Source organism: Bombyx mandarina, chromosome 06 (assembly GCF_030267445.1).
Source record: "Bombyx mandarina strain Sakado chromosome 06, ASM3026744v2".
NCBI classification, from domain to species: Eukaryota; Metazoa; Arthropoda; class Insecta; order Lepidoptera; family Bombycidae; genus Bombyx; species Bombyx mandarina.
Window position 1 is genome coordinate 12320060 of NC_143213.1, and position 20134 is coordinate 12340193.

General features: G+C 35.9%; 1 protein-coding gene across 1 annotated transcript in view; it reads left to right on the forward strand.

Moving 5' to 3' along the window:
• The window catches only part of LOC114253075 (C3 and PZP-like alpha-2-macroglobulin domain-containing protein 8), a 280824-nt gene that overhangs the window by 153224 nt on the left and 107466 nt on the right, over positions 1–20134 (forward strand). Inside the window, exons 4-5 of the mRNA XM_089728393.1 lie at positions 15843–16028; positions 18721–18846. Coding sequence (XP_089584519.1) covers positions 15843–16028; positions 18721–18846 — 312 coding nt within the window. The remainder of the gene's footprint in view (positions 1–15842; positions 16029–18720; positions 18847–20134) is intronic.

Sequence of the window (20134 nt, forward strand, 5' to 3'; positions counted from 1 at the left end):
TAAAAATTCTTCTTTTTCAACCAAAGTATCGTGACAGTTTTACACATACCATAAAATAATTCAAAAATTAATTACACTGAAATTCGTCGTAGGCGAGCGGCACGTCACGGCAATGCGGATAGAGTCCCGCAGTTTTATCTGTTAAACAAACCGAGTCCCGGAATCAGGTTCCGTACATCGGGCGCGTTGATAAATCGTCCGATTAATCCAACCAGTTCTTCCAAACCGAATAAAGTTTAGTTGCCTTTATCATTAGGTAGTTTATCGATTGACATGGCGGTAACTAGATTTATAAATGAGTGTCGCGGTTATTCAGGTTTCGTTTTTTTATCCTGTTGTCGTCAACATGAAACAAAGTAATTGTCTGTGAAATTTTTAATTAAAGCTCTGTAATATTATTGTGAAGGCCCATTTGGAATAAAGCTTTTCGGGTTTGATTGAGGCTTTGTTGATACAATTATTAGTATTGTGCAGAATTTGTAAAGGATGCTATTATGATGTTCTTATTTTAAGTTGAGTTCAATTCAAAGAAAGTTTTACTGCGCGTTATTGATTCTTCAATCTATTTCTTTATCAATTTACTCCTTTTGTTGATTATTATCATGAGCAATTGTGGCGTGTTAAAGTCCGTTGATGTTGAAGCAATCATATGATCCGATCGTAATATTAACTTATCCAAAATATTTAAAACTTTCTAATCCTAAATCTATTTAAGAACTAACAAACTGTAAACTAGTTAGTCCATTTATGCTGAAACAGATTAAAAATATTATTATATTGTTTACTAGCGACCGGCCCTCGCTTCGCTTCAGAAACATTAAATTTTATTATTGATAGCTGAGTACCGCGATATATTACCCGCGGCTATTGTCGTACCGCAGATGATTCCACAGGGCGAAGCTGGTCTAAAAAATGCCTAAGTTACTCCTTATATCATCAGCTACCTATCAGTGAAAGTCCAGTCAAAATCAGTCCAGCCGTTCCAGAGATTAGCCAGAACAAACAGACCGACAAAAATTGTATTTAATTTTATTTTGGTGTATGAACCGTATATATATTCATATCCATTTAGTATAAAGCGGTTATTTCAATATTACAAACAGACACTCCAATTTTATTTATATGTTTAAGCACATCACAGATATATGTTAATAAGTATTGTGCACAACAGCTTGAGCCCACACCAAGTCGGGAGTCTCTGTGTGATTCCATTTATTGTATAAGGAAAACCCTTGAAAGATATGAAAAGCGTGGATTTTAATCAGAAATCTCCATACTAATCGAAACACCTGAAATTCTTGAGCTCGTGCAAAACAAAATTCAATTTTACGTAGACAAAACTTTTAATTGAATTCCGTCTGAACATTGAGTGCAATACTTCTATAATTACTTCTGTGTATTTCGATTTGTGCGACGGAAAAGTAAATAAACAATTCGGCGGAAGAATTACGGAAATGTCGTAACTTGCATTTTGGCTAAATGACTTTGTACCTTATTAAATTAAACTTAAGGCTCTAAAAGTAAAATTGGGTTTTTCAAGCTACGACAATTCGTTTTCTTCAGTAGATATTACCAACTGGCACTAAGTGGCTAACAAAGTCCAAATATGCTTATAATGTTAGCGTTAGCACCTTACGGGATGGAAGTATCATTTTATTGTATAATGTATATCTCTTACTTCAAATCCGAAACATGACTGCCTGGCGGTAGAAAAACAGGATGGGTGTGCATACCGGTACGAACTCATAATCCAGACCCATAAAAAAGGGTACTTACCGAAATGACTGGTGGTAGGACTATCGTGAGTCCGCACGGGTAGGTACCACGACCCCGCCTATTTCTGCCGTGAAGCAGTAATGCGTTTCGGCTTGAAGGGTGGGGCAGCCGTTGTAACTATACTTGAGACATTAGAACTTATATCTCAAGGTGGGTGGCGCATTTACGTTGTGGAGGTCTTTGGGCTCCAGTAACCACTTAACAGTAGGTGGGCTGTGAGCTCGTTCACCCATTTAAGCAATAAATAAAATATATGTTTTTTTCTCGTCACCAAGAATCAGATCTTTAGATTTTCAAAATATTCCACAAATAATGGAAGATATTGAAAATTTAAGACTTGCGTGTACAGCTTAATTAGTACCAGCTAGCGCTTTTGAAAACGGAAGTTTAACACAAATGAACGCTAAGCATGTATATATCGAGCTTTTAAATAAACCTTCTAATTTCCAGTGTGTATGCTGTTTGAAAATTAAACTAACAGCTGCAAACGACTGGAATTCAGCTTGAATTAAGCTTTTATACGAAAAGCTCTGCGAGTTGTTGCTGATATTTCGCTGCGATAAAACGTAATGATATTGCACGTAGTTGTATATAATGCAACTTAAAACTATTTTCCGAAATATGGAGATTTATTTTACCTTTGTAATGAAAAATCAACTAAAGAGCATTCGGATTGCCAATATTATTTTCTAATATTAAAAATATTATTATCAGAATTCTTTATTCATCAATCATTATTATCAAAAGGAAAAAAATATTTACACACATATACATATAATTTAATATCATTATATTTAACAAATTTTTATATAACTAGTGGTCCCGCAGTAGTCGAAATTCGAATATAATTAATTGAAATTATAAGTTTGAACATTATTATGGTTCTATTGTCGAAGAGACAAAGACACATAATATATAACCACAGATTTCGCCAAGACTACACTATACAAATAAAATTAAAGATAAACAATATTAAGTAACCTATTCTCAATTTGACCACAGACTAAGCAATAACAAAAGTTCGACAGTAAACAAATAGTATGTGTGTATTGTTAGAGTATATGCGGGTGTGTCAAATACATGGTAGTGTGTGTGATGTTTTGTTAATTAATTTTATGTATTAAAAAGGCATAATTTAAAAAAAAATAGCATTGTGCACTTCTTCTCTATATTCTCTATACGTGTGGAAAATTTCATACTCCTCCGTCCGCGCAATTTTCGTAAAAAGGTATACAAAGTTTTTGCTTCACGTATTAATATATAGATACTAATTTCGACTTTTCCCTTGGATCGGCAACCACAAAAAAACGTTTTCAACATTCCTGAGTCCTCGTATTATATTTTTATGATGAAAAAGATATTCCGAAGAGAATCTCCATAACGTGACAAGCCAAGACTACAATTCGCGTAAAGGAGCGTGTATAATCCCCGAGAGAGGGAGAATCAAATCAGCATTGTATCCGTCCTCTCTCAATTACGTCGCCCTTGTATCCTTGCTGCAACTGCTAATGAAGGCGTCGTAGATTCGCGCTGTTAATTTATTTAAATATTCACTATTTGACTTCGAAAACATTACTCAATACATTTCCGAATTAGGTAAAAGTCGTAAAACTTGATACCGGTAATTGTTTCTTATTAACCTTAATGTACAAGAAACATATTACAAATTTAGGAAACCCTATGTCGTGAGGAACATAATAAAGTAATCTTCAGTATACTTGTGAACTATATCTATAAAAATATCTCAATGTAATTGACATGACCTGGTGTCCACTGATATTCACTGTTGGTAGGACCTCTTGAGTTCGCACGGGTAGGTACCATCGCCGTGCCTATTTCTGCCTTGAAGCAGTAATGCGTTTCGGCTTGAAGGGTGGGGCAGCCGTTGTAATTATACTGAGACCTTAGAGCTTATATCTCAAGATGGGTGGCGCATTTACATTGTAGATGTCTACCAGTAACCACTTAACACTAGGTGGGCTGTGAGCTTGTCCACACATCTATGCAATAAATAAATAAAAACTTTGTTTAGCACGCAAACATATCGCTGCGCAAGTTAAAACAAATTGGAACAAGCCAGTTCGATTACGACTAGAGTTTGTAATAATGAAATCATAAATGATAATAAGGACTGCTAGTTAATAGCCTGTGTAGCAGGACTTATGAAGACTCAAAAAATAATTTATTGAGTCAGATAATTAACGTGTAATGTTTTAAGTTACTAAAATAGATTATAAGTAATACTTACAAAATGTATGCTTTTTACTGCACCTACCCGCGCGGACTCACAAGAGGGTCATACCACCAGTAATTACGCAAATTATAATCTTGCGGGTTTAATTTTTATTACACGACGTTATTCCTTCACCGTGGAAGTCAATCGTGAACATTTGTTAAGTACGTAATTCGTTGAAAAAATTGGTACCTGCCAGCGAATTGGAACACCGATACATACATTACCAATTACATACGAATGCCCGGTGCATTGGTATGTAACGTCTTATTCTTTAGGCCACGACGACTTCAAATTCTTCAGTCCGATTGTTTCAGTTTTCATTTCAGTGAATCGATATATTAGTTGAAGCACGACATCACTTCGGATCCTCCCGATTCACTAACGGTGCTTTTAGGTACCTCAAGCATCGCTCATTGTTCTCGTCGAACCCGACGTCGCTTGCGACGAAGGGCTCGACGAGTAAATTAACCCAAAAACACAGCCCACTGAGTTTCTCGCCGGATCTTCTCAGTGGGTTGCGTTTCTGATCCGGTGGTAGATTCTGCGAAGCACGGCTCTTGCTAGGGTTCGTGTTAGCAACGTCGCCAGGTTTGAGCCCCGTGAGCTCACCTACTAGTTAAGGTTACGCTGAAATAGTCTCTGAAGGCTTAATAGGAAAGCTTATATTATAGGAAAAAAAAAAGATGATATTAATGTTGATGTCCGCTGAAATAATCCGGTGCTCTCAAAAATATCTTTAAACTCTTCACAAGTTTAGTTTGTATTTAGTATATCGCTAATTAATGCTCTCAACACGAGAAAATAATAAATCCACTCAGCTCTATAATAACGTTTCATAGCGCGAATACGTGTTTCATTCAGGCCAGCAGAAAAGTTTAATTGGAAGCAGTCCGTTGCCAACTATTCCTACAAACCATATTGATCTCGAGTTGGAAACTTTCTGTCGACTCGACTTATTCATACAATCCGGTTGCTGCTTTGACATATGTATGTATTTTGTACGAAACTTGCCAAACGATTGAGGTCAGTTTTGCGATTATGTGCCAAATTACGTGCTATCATCGAAACATTTAGTGTCTTAATCCAATTAACACTCACAATTTTGCCGAGTCAAATGTTTGTTTTAATCTTACTGTTGGCCTCAATTATTTCGAGTGCCCAAATTCGTAACTAGGATCTGAACTTAAATCACTGATTTTAAGAAATTTATTTAGTTATCTTTTTAATTATCCATTGTAGATGTAAATGTTTACGTTTGTTTGTTCCTGCGCAAGTCACACAGAAAAAATAGATCAGATTGATGAAATTTTTGTATTAAGATGTAAAGAATTATAAAATATATTTTACCGTTACCGGCAGTCTAAATTGAATATCCCCGAAAATGTTAGAGTCAAATAATCGAGAGCTGAGAGGAAAATAGATCAAACAGTTTCTTGGTAGTAATAAATCCTCTTATTGTTCAAAAGAATCAACACCCACGCTATTAACAACAATTTAACTAAAGATAATTAAATTCTATTCAGAAAATTCACATTATATCTTCAAAAACACAAATGTTTTGTGCCAAAATATTATTCGCTCTTTGATAGAAGTTTTAACGAGAACATTGTCTACAGAGGCTCTTCTTTGAAATAGCTTTACCTGTTTTCGGAATATTTTTTTACGAAATAAAGAGTCTTTTCACGTTTTTTTCTGGCTAATTTTTATTGATTTTATTGTGTGTCTTAGTAAAAATAATTAAGAAGGTAGCGGTAGACTTTTTCAAAAACATATAACTTAAAACAAACGATACAAATGTTCATGTAATTAAAAAAAAAAATTATATATCTTCTTCTTTTTCTTCACCTTATCCTACTAGATGGGGTCGGCACAGCCAATTTTTCTCTTCCATTCTCTTATATCAGCGGTCATCTCAACACTCACTCCTCTCTTTCTCGTATCGTCATTCACCTACTCCATCCATGTTTACTTCGGTCGACCTCTTTCCTCTCGACATTAGCGACAAAAAAATTATTTTAAACTTATTTGTGGTTAAACAGTATATAGAGTTAATTATAATTAAATTGAATAAATCCGACAAAAATCAGAATCGCCATAATGACGTTTTCAATTTAAACTTCATAAACGTAATAACAATATTTAGACCGTCAGTCACTCTGTCGCGCCAACCACCGCTCGGCGAAAGATTTTCCCATTCTCGTTTACTTTTAATCAATTTAAGCCCACACTAGGTCACAAATAACAGTATTAAGTAATTAATTACAAATAAAATCACAATTAACTAAAACTATTCACAAATCCGATCTGGAGTCCCAGATTTTATAATTTAAAGCTCTGTTATTTAATTAATTTAACACGAATTAACATTGTAATCCCTAATTTAATTCAGGGTAAAATGTTCAAGCCACACTGCAGTAAAGTTAAGACTAATTCAGAGGTTACATAAAGCAGATTGGCATATGGGTTAACCTATTTTAAGGTTGAAGACTATCGCTTGAAAACTTATGAGTGTACAAGCAATTGATATAACACCTTAAGATGTTTAACCTAAAAAAAACCAAAGTAATCTGCAAAGCAGTTAAACAGTTCTAGTATTAATTTGTCCGTTTTTATTGCTTAGTCAATTAAACGAACTCACGGCCTGCTAGATGTTAAGTGGTTGACGGAGCCCATCGATATTACGGCTGAATTGTATAGTAATTATGCAAATCACAATTTTCGTGGGTTTGTTTTTTATTAAACGACTAGCCGTACTCGCCCGCTTCGCTGGGCATTTAAAATTAACATTATTATTTATTGTCATTATTATAAGGGAGTCCAACATTCATATAAATATTAGCCTATCCATTAAGTACATATATTTTCTACATGGATACCAAGTTTCAAGTCAATCGGATGCATGGTTCAGTAGTTATAACGGAACATCCGAATTTTTTGGGTTCCTACCTAAGCTGATAGCCTTGAGAGGCTATTTCAGCGGAACCTTAACTAGCAGGTGAGCTCACGGCGCTCAAAAAAACCACTGTAGATTTATATATTAGTGTAGATGTTATTCTTTCATCATGGATGTCCTTCGTGAGCATTAATTAAGTGCGTATTAAATTAGAAATTTTGGTACCTGCCTGCGGGATTTGGGCACCGGCACCGAACCATCAGTCGATACAAATGCACCAGTTTTATCGTCAATGCTATAAAAACTTCCAATTTAATTATAATCAGAATCTATTGATATTAATTTTTCAGCAAGCCTTTCATCCAATTTCAATGTAGCCTTCTGCTCTTCTCAATTGTTTCTCTCTGTAAAACTGTATAAACCGCATTCCGTCTATGAATAAACTAATTATCTAAGTAAACCAGTTTCGAAGAGGCTTTGAAATGGCTCAAATAAGTGTTATTGTAATCAAATTCTTAGTAATTACGCCTCAAAGCATGAATACTTACTGTTTGCAATGATAATTCTGAGCTATACATACGTCTCAAGTCAAATAGTGATTTAAGTCAATGAGCACATTGACATACGCTCGTAGTTGAATTAAGTTCTAGGATCGTTTTCCACAGGCACTGATCCGTGAATTGATAACATAGGCTTCATACAGTTGGTTTAATTTTGAACATTGAATTTCGGTATTTGATTCAGAGTAATTTACTGGTGGTAGGGCGTTTTGTAAGTCCACACGGGTAGGTATTACCACCCTGCCTATTTCTAACGTGAAGCTGTAATGCGTTTCGGTTTGAAGGGTGAGGCAGCCGTTGTACTGTAAAAACTGAGACTTAGAACTCATGTCTCAAGATGTTGGTCGATTTTTAGGTTGGTGATGTCTATGAGCTCGGGTTACCACTTAACGCCAGGTTGTCGGTGACCCCGTCCACCCAGTTAAGCAATAAAAGATTAATAGTATTTCATAGATGTTAGCAATTTTTTTATTGGAACGAAGTTCCTTATGGGACGATGCGGAGAGGTACCCCAACCGGGAAAAAACGTCCGTAACGTAAGATTAATATTAGTAATGCACACAGTGTTCGACTTAACTTTGTAATAACGTAAAAAAAATACATATTTTTTTATTATTCATTGATCACGATCTCAGAGCGTTCGTTTGCGCAATACACTAACTCTTATGTAAACAACCGTGAATGAAGTGTACCACAATAAGTTCGCACGTAACCGAATGACCGAGAGTTGTTGCAAAACCTCCAGTTTTATTTTCTTTATACCTCGAATAGAACTTAAAATTAATATTTTTATAATAAGAAACTTCGTTCCTATCCGTTGTCCCACGACACCACACATCTTTTTTTTTATTGTCTCGATGTGTGGACCAGCTCACGGCACACCTAGTGTTAAGTGATTACCGGACCCTATATATTTACATCTACAACGTAAATGTGAGACATGAGTTCTAATATGTCGACAAAAATATATTATAACTTTTCTTTAAAGTCGCAAACTAAATATTAATTATGATTTAAGACGACTGTAAAGATTATGCAAGACATATGCGACAGGGAAACCAATTTCCAGAAGCGTTTTACTTGCGCAGTCATCCGCGAATTGATAGCAGGTTCCACGATGAAGGCTTTAGACTATCCGGCTAGCTTTGCAGGAACGAGATGTAGATTGTATGCATGAGAATTCTTCTTGTTTCTCTCTAGTAGGTTAGTTTATACTGAATTTTGCAGATTGGCTGTCTTTGTCAGTGTGGAAAGAAAATATACATTTAAAAATTTTCGTTCAAGAATTTGTTTAATAATATGAAACTATTTATTGATTCATAATTGATATGAAACTCCAATTTGAACGGTGTTCTGGAATACTCTTGTTAAATCACTAAAATTTAATTCAGTTTATATACTACACAGGGTTCGAGGTAGCTGCGTCTTACGCGAAACACTTGCGGGAGAAAAAGAATAGAAATTAAGTGTTGTTGGATGATTGGATTTCTTGAATAAAACTTTCAAATCGTTCTTGAGCTTGTATTTTCTTTATAGAGGTTATTCTTAATTTTTATGTTGCGAACAAGTTAGCTTGGCAAGGAGATTAATTCGAGTGTCATGGTGTAGGTAAACATAAATAAAACTTTCCACATTGATCATTAAAATTTTGAGTTTATTAATATATTTCTTATAATACTGTTTAAACTATTATATGTATGTATGTATGTATGTATTGTATGTATGTGTGTATGTATATATGTATGTATGTACGTATTTGTAATCTATTTATGTACTTATATATAAAAATGAATTGCTGTTCGTTAGTCTCGCTAAAACTCGAGAACGGCTGGACCGATTTGAATTATTTGTGGAAATCCATAGGTTTAAAAGGTAGATAAATATGAAAATGCTCGGAATAAAATGAAAATAACAATTTTGTTTTTCCTTTGATGTGTTCCCCGTCGCACGGATTCCTTTTGTTTGTTTTAAGTTTATTTTATACAAAAGTTTAGGTCTTTTATTTAGCGATTGAGGCACTACGAAGTCTGCCGGGTCAGCCTGTTTAATATAAATTTCATTGCACCTATCACTATTCACTCTGTACTACCTTTGGATGACTGGTAGAGAATGCCTTAGGTATTAAGTCCGGTAATGTAAATTTTACATGAAGTGTAATAAATAAATAAATAAAATTTAGTAGGCGTTGACAAGTGTAAATACTTATAAAACAATAAGTTAATGATTTATTAACCTACAATTTAATAGCCATATACACCACTCTATACGCTTATGGAATTCTAATAATAATTTAAATTTATTTTTATTTCAAACCCGACTTTTCATACGTTACGTCCAGTCATCTTGACAGTTGCTGGCATTGTAGACGGCAATATTGAAACCGGTGCTTCTTTTTATTGAATAGGCGGGTAAACCCCCGTAACCACCGAATGTTACTGCGTTCCAAAGATATTAAGTGTGAATTCGTCGTCGAAGTCGAAGTCGTCGTGGCCTAAAGGATAAGACGTCCGGTGCATTCGTATCGAGCGATGCACCGGTGTTCGAATCTCGCTGGCGGGTACCAATTTTTCTAATGAAATACGTACTCAACAAATGTTCACGATTGACTTCCACGGTGAAGGAATAACATCGTGCAGTAAAAATCAAACCCGCAAAATTATAATTTGCGTAATTACTGGTGGTAGGACCTCTTGTGAGTCCGCACGGGTAGGTACCACTGCCCCGCCTATTTCTGCCGTGAAGCAGTAATGCGTTTCGGTTTGAAGGGTGGGGCAGCCGTTGTGACTATACTGAGACCTTAGACCTATATCTCAAGGAGTGTGGCGCATTTACGTTGTAGATGTCTATGGGCTCCAGTAACCACTTAACACCAGGTGGGCTGTGAGCTCGTCCACACATCTAAGCAATAAAAAAAAGAATCCTGTCTGAGGCATAAAGCCGAAGCCTTAATTATATAAAGTCTACTACTTCAAGGAAGATATGCACAATTTAATGGTGGGTGATCACAGTAAAATGGTATTAAACTAAACATAGATTATAATTTTTTTAATGAAGGGTTATTGGTAGCATGGATGCATTTCCAGTTTCACCAGGACAGGTGGGCGAGCAAAGGCTCACCCAGGAGGGAAGGGATTTGCCAACAGCATGGCGATCATAGATATAATATCATACGCTTCTATTAGTAACTAGCAACTAGCAGTGGCTTAAGTATCTCCACTGCGTTTCGAATTAGCGTATTGGCTGAGTCCGTGAGCAACTCATTAAATTTAAGAAAGTGACAATCTTTGTCTACAGATTCACCGGCGACTATTGCGTAACGGCTCTTAAGTAGCGACTACCCACGGTTGAACGGTTGAACTTCGGTTCAGTTTGAATTGGATTCAGTGAAAAAAAAAATTTTTAACTATACATTTTCATATGGGGAATCTTTGCTATTCGTATTTTCTTTATTTTTGAAAACAGTGTCAGTATTTGCACGAAAACGTTGTTATAATTTTGGAACGAAGTTCCTTATGGGACGATGCGGAGGGGTACCCTAACCGGGAAAAAACGTCCGTAACGTAAGATTTTCATTATTTATGTATAGTCCGATCAGATTAAGACGACTTTGGAATCCAGCATCAATGTCGCTATCCACTGCGCGGAGGACAGAAGTGAATGGAGGAACATGGTCCTAACAAAAGTGCTCCGTAAAGGTCACGACCCTCAGAACTGAGGAATACGACGCACGGAAGAGGAGTATGATGGCTATACAGTGTCTAATGTATAGTCTACGTGATGATGGTTATTATTATTATTCATAATAGCTGTTTCTTTGTATATTATTATATATTTTTTATGTATCATTATGAATAAAATAAAGTTGATAACTTTGTAAAGGTTTTATTTTAACAATAAAAAAATTATACTAAAAAAGGGTGCGCGTACCTATGTACGCGAGTAAGAAGCTATACTTTATTTTTATTAAAATTTTTTATTTATTTTTTATTTAAATTTTAATCAATTTGAAAAAAAATCGATTAAACAACATCCTCAAACACGCATATTGGACATCCCTTTTCTTGACATCGTATAAATTCGGTAATTCTCGGTACGGTTCGGAAAGTTCACCTGCGGCTATATTCAGACTCGCGAAGTTACGTCGGTCGTATTGTAATGAGCGATTTAGTGGGCAACTTCATTCTGTTAATTTTGTGTCACGGTGCGCGCGCATCGTAAAATTCATTCACTCTCATCAATTTTTCATAACGCGCCTAAAGAAGTATAACTTCAAAAATGTATACCCGAATAATTATTTTCTTTATACCTCGAGCTTCGTTCCTATCCGGTGTCCCACAACACCACACATCTTTTTTATATTTAAAATTATTTCACAATTTACGTCAAATGCTAAATAAATTTGTATTCCCTTAACAAATTTATTTCTATTCAAATGCTACAAAGCGTTAGATAGTGCAGTGAGCCGGAACAGGTACGCTTCGTCCGTAGCACCACGTAGTGAGCGTAGCACGTGTTCCCTACGGCGTAGTATCGTAGCAATGTGAAAATACTATTTGTACGTCGACCTGAAGTTCAAAAATGTTGGTTTTGATATTATAATTTCATAGTAAAATTTTATTTACGTTATAAAATTTGACGAGAAAATCAATAAGTGATAATCTATACTAATATTTATAAATCTACAGTGGTTTTTACGGATGTTCCGTTATAACTACTGAACTACATGCATCCGATTGACTTGAAACTTGGTATCCATGTCGAAAATACATGTACTTAATGGATAGGCTAATATTTATATGAGTGTTGGGCTCCCTAATAATAATGACAATAAATAATAATGTTGATTTTAAATGCCCAGCGAAGCGGGCGAGTACGGCTAGTATAAGTGTTAACATTTTTTATCCTTAAAAAGTCTTTCGCCTTCTATTGCCTTCTAAACTAACGAAATAAAAATGGATTTGGCAGTAGTAACTATTGTGATAATCACAAAAAGCGATCTTGTATAAACAAATCCGATAACAAGTTCTTGCCATTCGGTTTTGTATCGGCTTACATAGATAGTAGTGATACTGACTTATTAAGACTGATTCGTTAGCACTGACTATTGCGCCGAGGGTCGTGGGTTCGATTCCCATATTGGGCAAACATTCGTGTGACTAACAGGATTGCCTTTTGTCTGATATGTATATATATAAACGTATATAAGTATGTATGTCAGCCTCCGGTATCGATAGCCTAGGAAATCCTAATTTGGGGCCGAATGACCGTGGGTGATTTGTTTCCAGTTATTTAAATAATGCTACTAAATAGTTGGTTACGTAAGTTACAGACTCTGCGAATACTGCTATTAATTTTGAAGTCTGAATCGCAATAACATTACAATATAAATAACTTAACCTTTAAATGAGTATCAACTTCGCGTTAGAAATAGACGAAGATATTCATAAGATTTCGATTGTTTTTTTTTTATCTGCAACACCTTTCAGTCGATAGTACGCGATTTGAATTGCTAGAAAATATTATTTTTCCGTTTCTTAACTCACACTTGAACGTTATAATAACTCTTAACTTTTAATAGTGTCTGGTTCATTTAAGTGCTTGCTTGAGGAAAAAAGACAGGATCTATAGCTCCGACTTTAAATTAATTGAATCGTCTCATACGTATTTTTATGTTGAGAAGTAAAACTAAATTCGGTTTATTTTAATAAATTATTTTATATATATGTCGGAGAAACCATATTATTAACACCATCGTCAGACATCGTATTGGCGAATAGGGCGATCGAGCTAAGAGAAATAATGAGTACACCAATCACGTTTGTTGTCTTAGAACAATTTAGAAATCTTCTCTTCATGTTAGCAAACGAAAACGAATGACAGTACTTAGAACGGAGGCACAACTCTTCAAGAAGACTGGTTGGTAAGTGTGATGGCGTATACGCGCCTCCATTGGCTAGGCTCTGTCGTAGAACGAAGTTAGCCGAGTTCCGGCAATACCGCAATCGTACTGCCATCTCTCGGGAATCGTGCTGCGTTACGTTTAGCTACCAAACTAATGACCGTCTCTGACATATACAATATCGGGCGGTGGTAACTAGCTCGACATCTCTGAACGACCCTGGCATCTCGAGGCGGTAACTAGTAACCGTGAGGATTTAAATACCCCCTAAAAGTCTGAAGCGGAAGGACCTGGGAACTCACCGTGATGACCTTTCCATGAAAACCCCCTTATAAAAGGGTAGTCATGACCCTCAGCAGTGAGAAATACGACGCAAGGAGGACGAGACTTATATATATATAATATTTTCTAGTACAGGCCTTCTATTTTGATTTGAATAGTGCGATAGTATAAATATGGTTTTTGCTGAACGTAACAAGGTGTGATTCGATATTATTTCGAGGTTCAATATTTATAAATATAATATAATATGGTAGGCAGCGGCTTGGCTCTGCCCCTGGCATTGCTGACGTCCATGAGCGACGGTGACCACTTACCATCAGGTGGGCCGTATGCTCGTCTGCCTACAAAGGCAATAAAAAAAAAATAAAAAAAAAATATATGAAAAATATAGTGGTTTGTGTAAAATAATATGAATTTTTAGAATATTCTGATCTATAAGATATAATAAAATGATATACTTTAATCAATTAATTGAACTGAAATATTTAATTTCGGTCAGTAAGTACGGTCTAAAGATTTGACACTAAAATCCACTCTACCTTTTCCATTTGGAGATATTCCAACTTCTTTTATTGAGAGTATTGAAGTCTTGTCTTGGCGAGTTTTAAATGGATTCAAATGTTTCATTTATTGCTTTCTAAAGAAGTTAGGGACCTCTTGTGAGCTCTAAAACTAGTGTTATTGAAATCGGAATATGATTAATATTTTATCCATAATTTAAGTCAGTCCTTGATCTATTATAATTTCAGTGATTCATATCAAAGTTTATGTGAGTGGGCGTTGAATTATATCAAAGAAAAACAATCTTAGATTAGTTATCAAAGCCATATTCTATTTAAATATACTAAAACTAATGGCGTAATTCAATAGACAACGTTAAAATTTAATAATAAGTGATATAAAACCTGTGAATAAACGTCAAGTTGAATGAGCTGTGGAAAATTATCATAATTACACGCATTGATTTTACACAAAGTCGATTTGTTTATGGCTGTAAAAGAGGATGAAGCGAAATGACCCCTCAAGGCTACTGGAAATAGATTAGGGTGAAAAAAAAAACAATCGACAGTTCATAATTTCAATAGATTATGCAATTATCCGGCTTACACACGGTTTGTATTATACAATTATCCGGTTTATACACGGTTTGTATTATACAATTATCCGGTTTATACACGGTATGCACAATTATCCGGCGTATGTGGCCGGTTAATATTCCGTATCGTTGCCGCGAGCATACACGACACTAGACGAAAACGATCCAAAAATTTATCACCGTACGCTGCTAGAGTCAGAATATTATACGTAATTATCCTCATTAATAACAGAAACATGACGCGTCTCTCACAGAACATTACTACTTAACGAATGCTATTAATTTGACGAAAGTCCTATCACGTTGATGTGTTTTTGGAAAAACTAGACTTGAGTTACGCAAAGCTCATTAACTATATGTCGGCGTGTCTAATGTTTCTAATTATACGAATTTAGTCTATTTGAATTATAATTTAGGATTTATAAATTGTTAGAATAATATTACTAAAATTTTTAAATGCTTACTAAGGACATAGCTTCATTAGGTATATGTTAGACTGACTAGCGGAATCATACTATTTCAACACAACCGTCACGCCATTAATAATGTCGATAGAATGTAAAGAACATGCAATTTATGAACACCATTTTGAGTCGTCGTGGCCTAAAGGACAAGACGTCCGGTGTTTCGTATCTAGCGAAGCAACGGTGTTCGAATCCCGCAGGCGGGTAACAATTTTTCTAATGAAGTACGTACTTAACAAATGTTCACAATTGACTTCCACGGTGAAGGAATAAATAACATCGTGTAATAAAAATGAAACCCGCAAAATTATAATTTGCGTAATTACTGGTGGTAGGACCTCTTGTGAGTCCGCACTGGTCGGTATCACCACCCTCCCTATTTCTGTCGTGAAGCGGTAATGCGTTTCGGTTTGAAGGGCGGGGCACCGTTGTAACTATACTGAGAACTTAAAACTTATATATCTCAAGGTGGGTGGCGCATTTACGTTGTAGATGTCTATGGGCCCCAGTAACCAGTTAACAACAGGTGGGCTGTCAGCTCGTCCACCCAACTAAGCAATAAAAAAAAAATCAATTACACATAACATCTTCTGTCCACTGTTCTGTGTTATTAAGCCATGTTTTTTTTTCTTTCAGGCTACGGTATAATTCCGCTCAAGATCCCCTCGTCGCCAGCTACACACTGCACCCTTCACACCACGGTCGGATGCGTCGGGAACGCCGAATGTACAGCGAAGAGTCACAGCGTTATAAGATTGTTAGGGCCGGTCAGAGATGTAATAGTGAGGCCCGCTCGCCATCACTATCGACCGGGAGAGATGAGTAAGTAATTGAGTCGTCCTAAGTGAGAGATGTTTTATCCAATCTTCAAGTCTGTATGTTATTATACATTAATTTTACTAGCGGTAGGACCTCTTGTGAGTCCGCACGGGTAGGTACCACTACCCTGCCTATTTTCTGCAGTGAAACAGTAATGCGTTTCGGTTTGAAGAGTGGGGTAGCCGTTGTAACTATACTTGAGACCTTAGAACTTATATCACAAGGTGGGTGGCGCATTTACGTTGTAGATGTCTATGGGCTTCAGTAACCACTTAATACCAGGTGGCTGTGAGCTCGTCTGCCCATCTAAGCAATAATAAAAAAAAAAAACACGTATGGCACTCGGGGACTGCCGCAGTAAAGCTATTGCATAGCAATTTTTATCAACTTATACAATTATAATATTAAATTATAATATTAAAACAATAATAAAATAAGACCACGCTATATTTATAAACAATAGCAAAAGCAAAACATTAATTGTCCCCTTCACATTCATAAGCTAGACCGCGCGAGAGAGAGATGGGTAGACTTTTCATAAAGCGCATGCAGTGCGACTTCACGCCGCGCTCTATTCACAAATACTACACAAGCGCAACGTGTGAATGTGTTGAACACGAGCTACATGGTAGGCGGAGTGGGGGTGTTAGGTTTTATTTTTGTTACGGAATTTCTTGATTCGGTCGCCGCGCTCAAAGCCCGCGATAAAAGCTAAGCAATAGCTTAAAAATATCTTCTTTAATAATCAGTAAAATCTTTTGGAACATGCACTTGTTTCATTAGAAACAACGCACATCAATAACAAATAAAATTGAACTACTTAAAGTTTTATGATCAATAAACGAATCAAATCGAAGCGAGCTGAGCCCTGGAGATATTTCGTTTGAAAACAAAAACATCATGTATGTTTGTTTTATTACAATAACATCGTTACAACTAAGGTACGTTCAATTATTCGGTCACTAACCAAAACTGGGAACTTTGAAACTTGCCCTACGCTGTATTGTACAAGTTTCAAGCCTCGGTGTTACTTGTAATTAATTACAAAAGTCCCCAATACATTACGGAGAATATTTTAGACCATTTTCGTATGAGTTAACTCGGAAAATGTTGTTTTGTTTAGTTCACCTTTGAGAGCGTGTGGTTTAATGCAAAAGTTTGAACTATTCGAGACTTGTTACGACAAAAGATTAAAGAAAATGTTAGTTAATAAAAACAATTATAACAAACTTTCAAATGACATTCAGAATCGACTTCACCATGACGGATATTATTGTTAAGTGAAAATGAAACAATTAAAATTTTTAATTATTAATTTAAGTCCTCAACCGCACATTTCAGCTTGTATAGCGCCATTTCTTGGTAGGCAGCAGCTTGTCTCGAACCCTTGGCATTGCTGACGTCCATGGGTGACGTTAACCACTCACTATCCAGGTGGGCCGTAAGTCCGTGAGCCTTCAAGGACAATAAAAAATAACAAAAAAATACATTCGATATATTCTCGCTGTCTACCTAGTGCCAGAAAACACTCCATGAAACATGCCATACATTTCTTGGCATTTTATTTTGGCAATGCATCGTCAAATCTTCTCGTAAGCCATTACGACTCACACAAACACAAAACCAATAGAATTAACGACTCGATCTAAATTCAATTTCGGTCAAAACAACAGTGGAATCTTAAATCATTTATATTTTTAATGACGCGCTATCGTAAAACGTTCGAAACATAAAATTATAACGACTAAACCGGACCTGTATCGGATATCACTGTTTTTATGTATTCCCTCTTTGCCATTAATTTTTAGCCAACTTTGTGTGTTGCTTTTACGGCACAGTTTTATGTCGTTGTGATCCTAAAATTCGGCTCAGATGTTTATGTTCCGGATCCTAAATTAATGTTTCATGGAATTGCTTTACGTAATTGTTCAATTACGTTTCGTGGGGTATTCAGGTTTCGATTCTTATTTCAAACTTTAGAAGACACGTCATTACGAGTTGCGAATGAGCGAGAGCTGATTTTTCATTCATTAAAATATCCAAAAGGCAGACCTCTCACAAGGTAAGCCGACGGTCTGTTGAAAGTCACAGATTACGCGAAAACTGTTACCTACAAGACTGAATAGAAAATTCAAGCAATTGTTTTTTTTTGTCATTCATTTGTCATTGGACTACCCACCTTAAAATATTAAATTAACGACTCAATCGCGTTGCCTCAACCAGCGGTAGAAATAAGATTGCGAGTGGTACCCAGTCCAGCGGGCTGGGTGGGTAATAGCAGTAATCACGTTGTGACGTCTGTGTGATCCAATAACCGCTCAACACAAGATGGACCCCGAGGTCATACACCAATCCGAGTAATATTTCCCAAACAAAATATCCTTTGGCCTACGAATTTAAAATTGAACATCCCCTTCTTAGGCCGTAAGTAACCAAGCATTTGGAATTGCGAGAAGACTTTCAATATGTAGGATATCTTAGCCACTAACCATTTAAGCTTATTTCTCATAAGCGTAACTTATTTATTTAATTAAATGACATAAATTAAGAAGTCGTACTGTCAGCGCTTTTGTGGTGTACTTAAACTCAATTGTTGTTGGGTTGAGACGGACCGTTTACGGCGAACCCTTTAGGCAGTAACACTTAAATACAGAAGCGAACTGGTTAATTAAACTGTGTTTTACGTTTGTTACAGTTACATTCTGGATACTTGCTCTCGATCATGACCTTCGTCTGGTTCGCGAGGAGCTGGCGCATGTAGCCCTTAGTGATCCTGCTGGTACTAAAGTGGCTATTTGGGAGGAATTGTCTATGGGTGAAGGTTTGTATTTATTACCTACTAGCTGACCCGGCAGACTTCGTAGTGCCTCAATCGATAAATAAAGACCTAAACTTTTGTATAAAATAAACTTAAAGCAAACAAAAGGAATCCGTCCTGACGGGGGACACGTCAAAGGAAAAACAAAATTGTTTGTTTTTATATAATTCCGAGCTTTTTTATATTTTCTTATCTTTTAAACCTTCCCTGGACTTCCACAAATAATTCAAGACCAAAATTAGCCAAATCGGTCCAGCCGTTCTCGAGTTTTAGCGAGACTAACGAACAGGAATTCATTTTTATATATACTGATATAGATAGATATAGATTGATTTATTGAAACGAGTTCTTTAACGTAGTTTTGCGGTAGGATTTGACTAGTAGAAATCGTCACGTAACGAAAAGGCGTTATATTTCTCTATGCGGCTTTGGTTCTCTCTATCTTTATTTCAAAAGATTATTCGCACTGTGATATTTATGACCTTCGGTAACCTATAACATTAGAACCAAGAGCTCTATTCATATATAGTAACTAGCTGACCCGGCAAACATTGTTTTGCCATATATAAGATTTCTAGGGAATTTCTAGTGTAGAAAAAAAACTTACTTATTGTAAGTGTGTAAGGATGTGGTAAATGAGTGAAAGAGGTATGTAGTGCTGTGAACGATGAGGGAATATATAATAAAAATAAAAAAACCTCATTCAACCACATAATACCTCATTATAACAAAAAAAATGTCCAAATAAGAAAAATATGTTAGGGGTGGACAACCCTAATCACTTAGGGGTATGAAAAATAGATAGTAACCGATTCTCAGGCTTACTGAATACGCATAAAAATTTCATGAGAATCGGTCAAGCGGTTTCGGAGGAGTATGGGAACGAACATTGTGACACGAGAATTTTATATATTAGATAAAACGTTAACTGAGACCTTAAATTTCGAACTTAAAGCCCGATCACAACCTTACCCATTCAACATACCCAATAATTTCAAGAGAAACATCGTTACGCAAACAATACTTCCAGTTGCCGTGAACCGAAGGTTAAAAGCCTTTCCTTGTTACGTCACGAACGGATCAAGCCTCTTTTAACGTTTGACAGATTCGATTTCCTCTAACAAAAGTTACAATCGTAATCGGCAAGTTGTGTTTACGGTGAACGAAAGTTTTCGACTATATCACTTGTAGTTAGTTTTTCGTTGCTTTGAATTTTAAAGGAACTTTCCTTATTGACGTGTATCTTTTACCTTTAAACGAGCAATTCTTGTATATATAATATACACATATA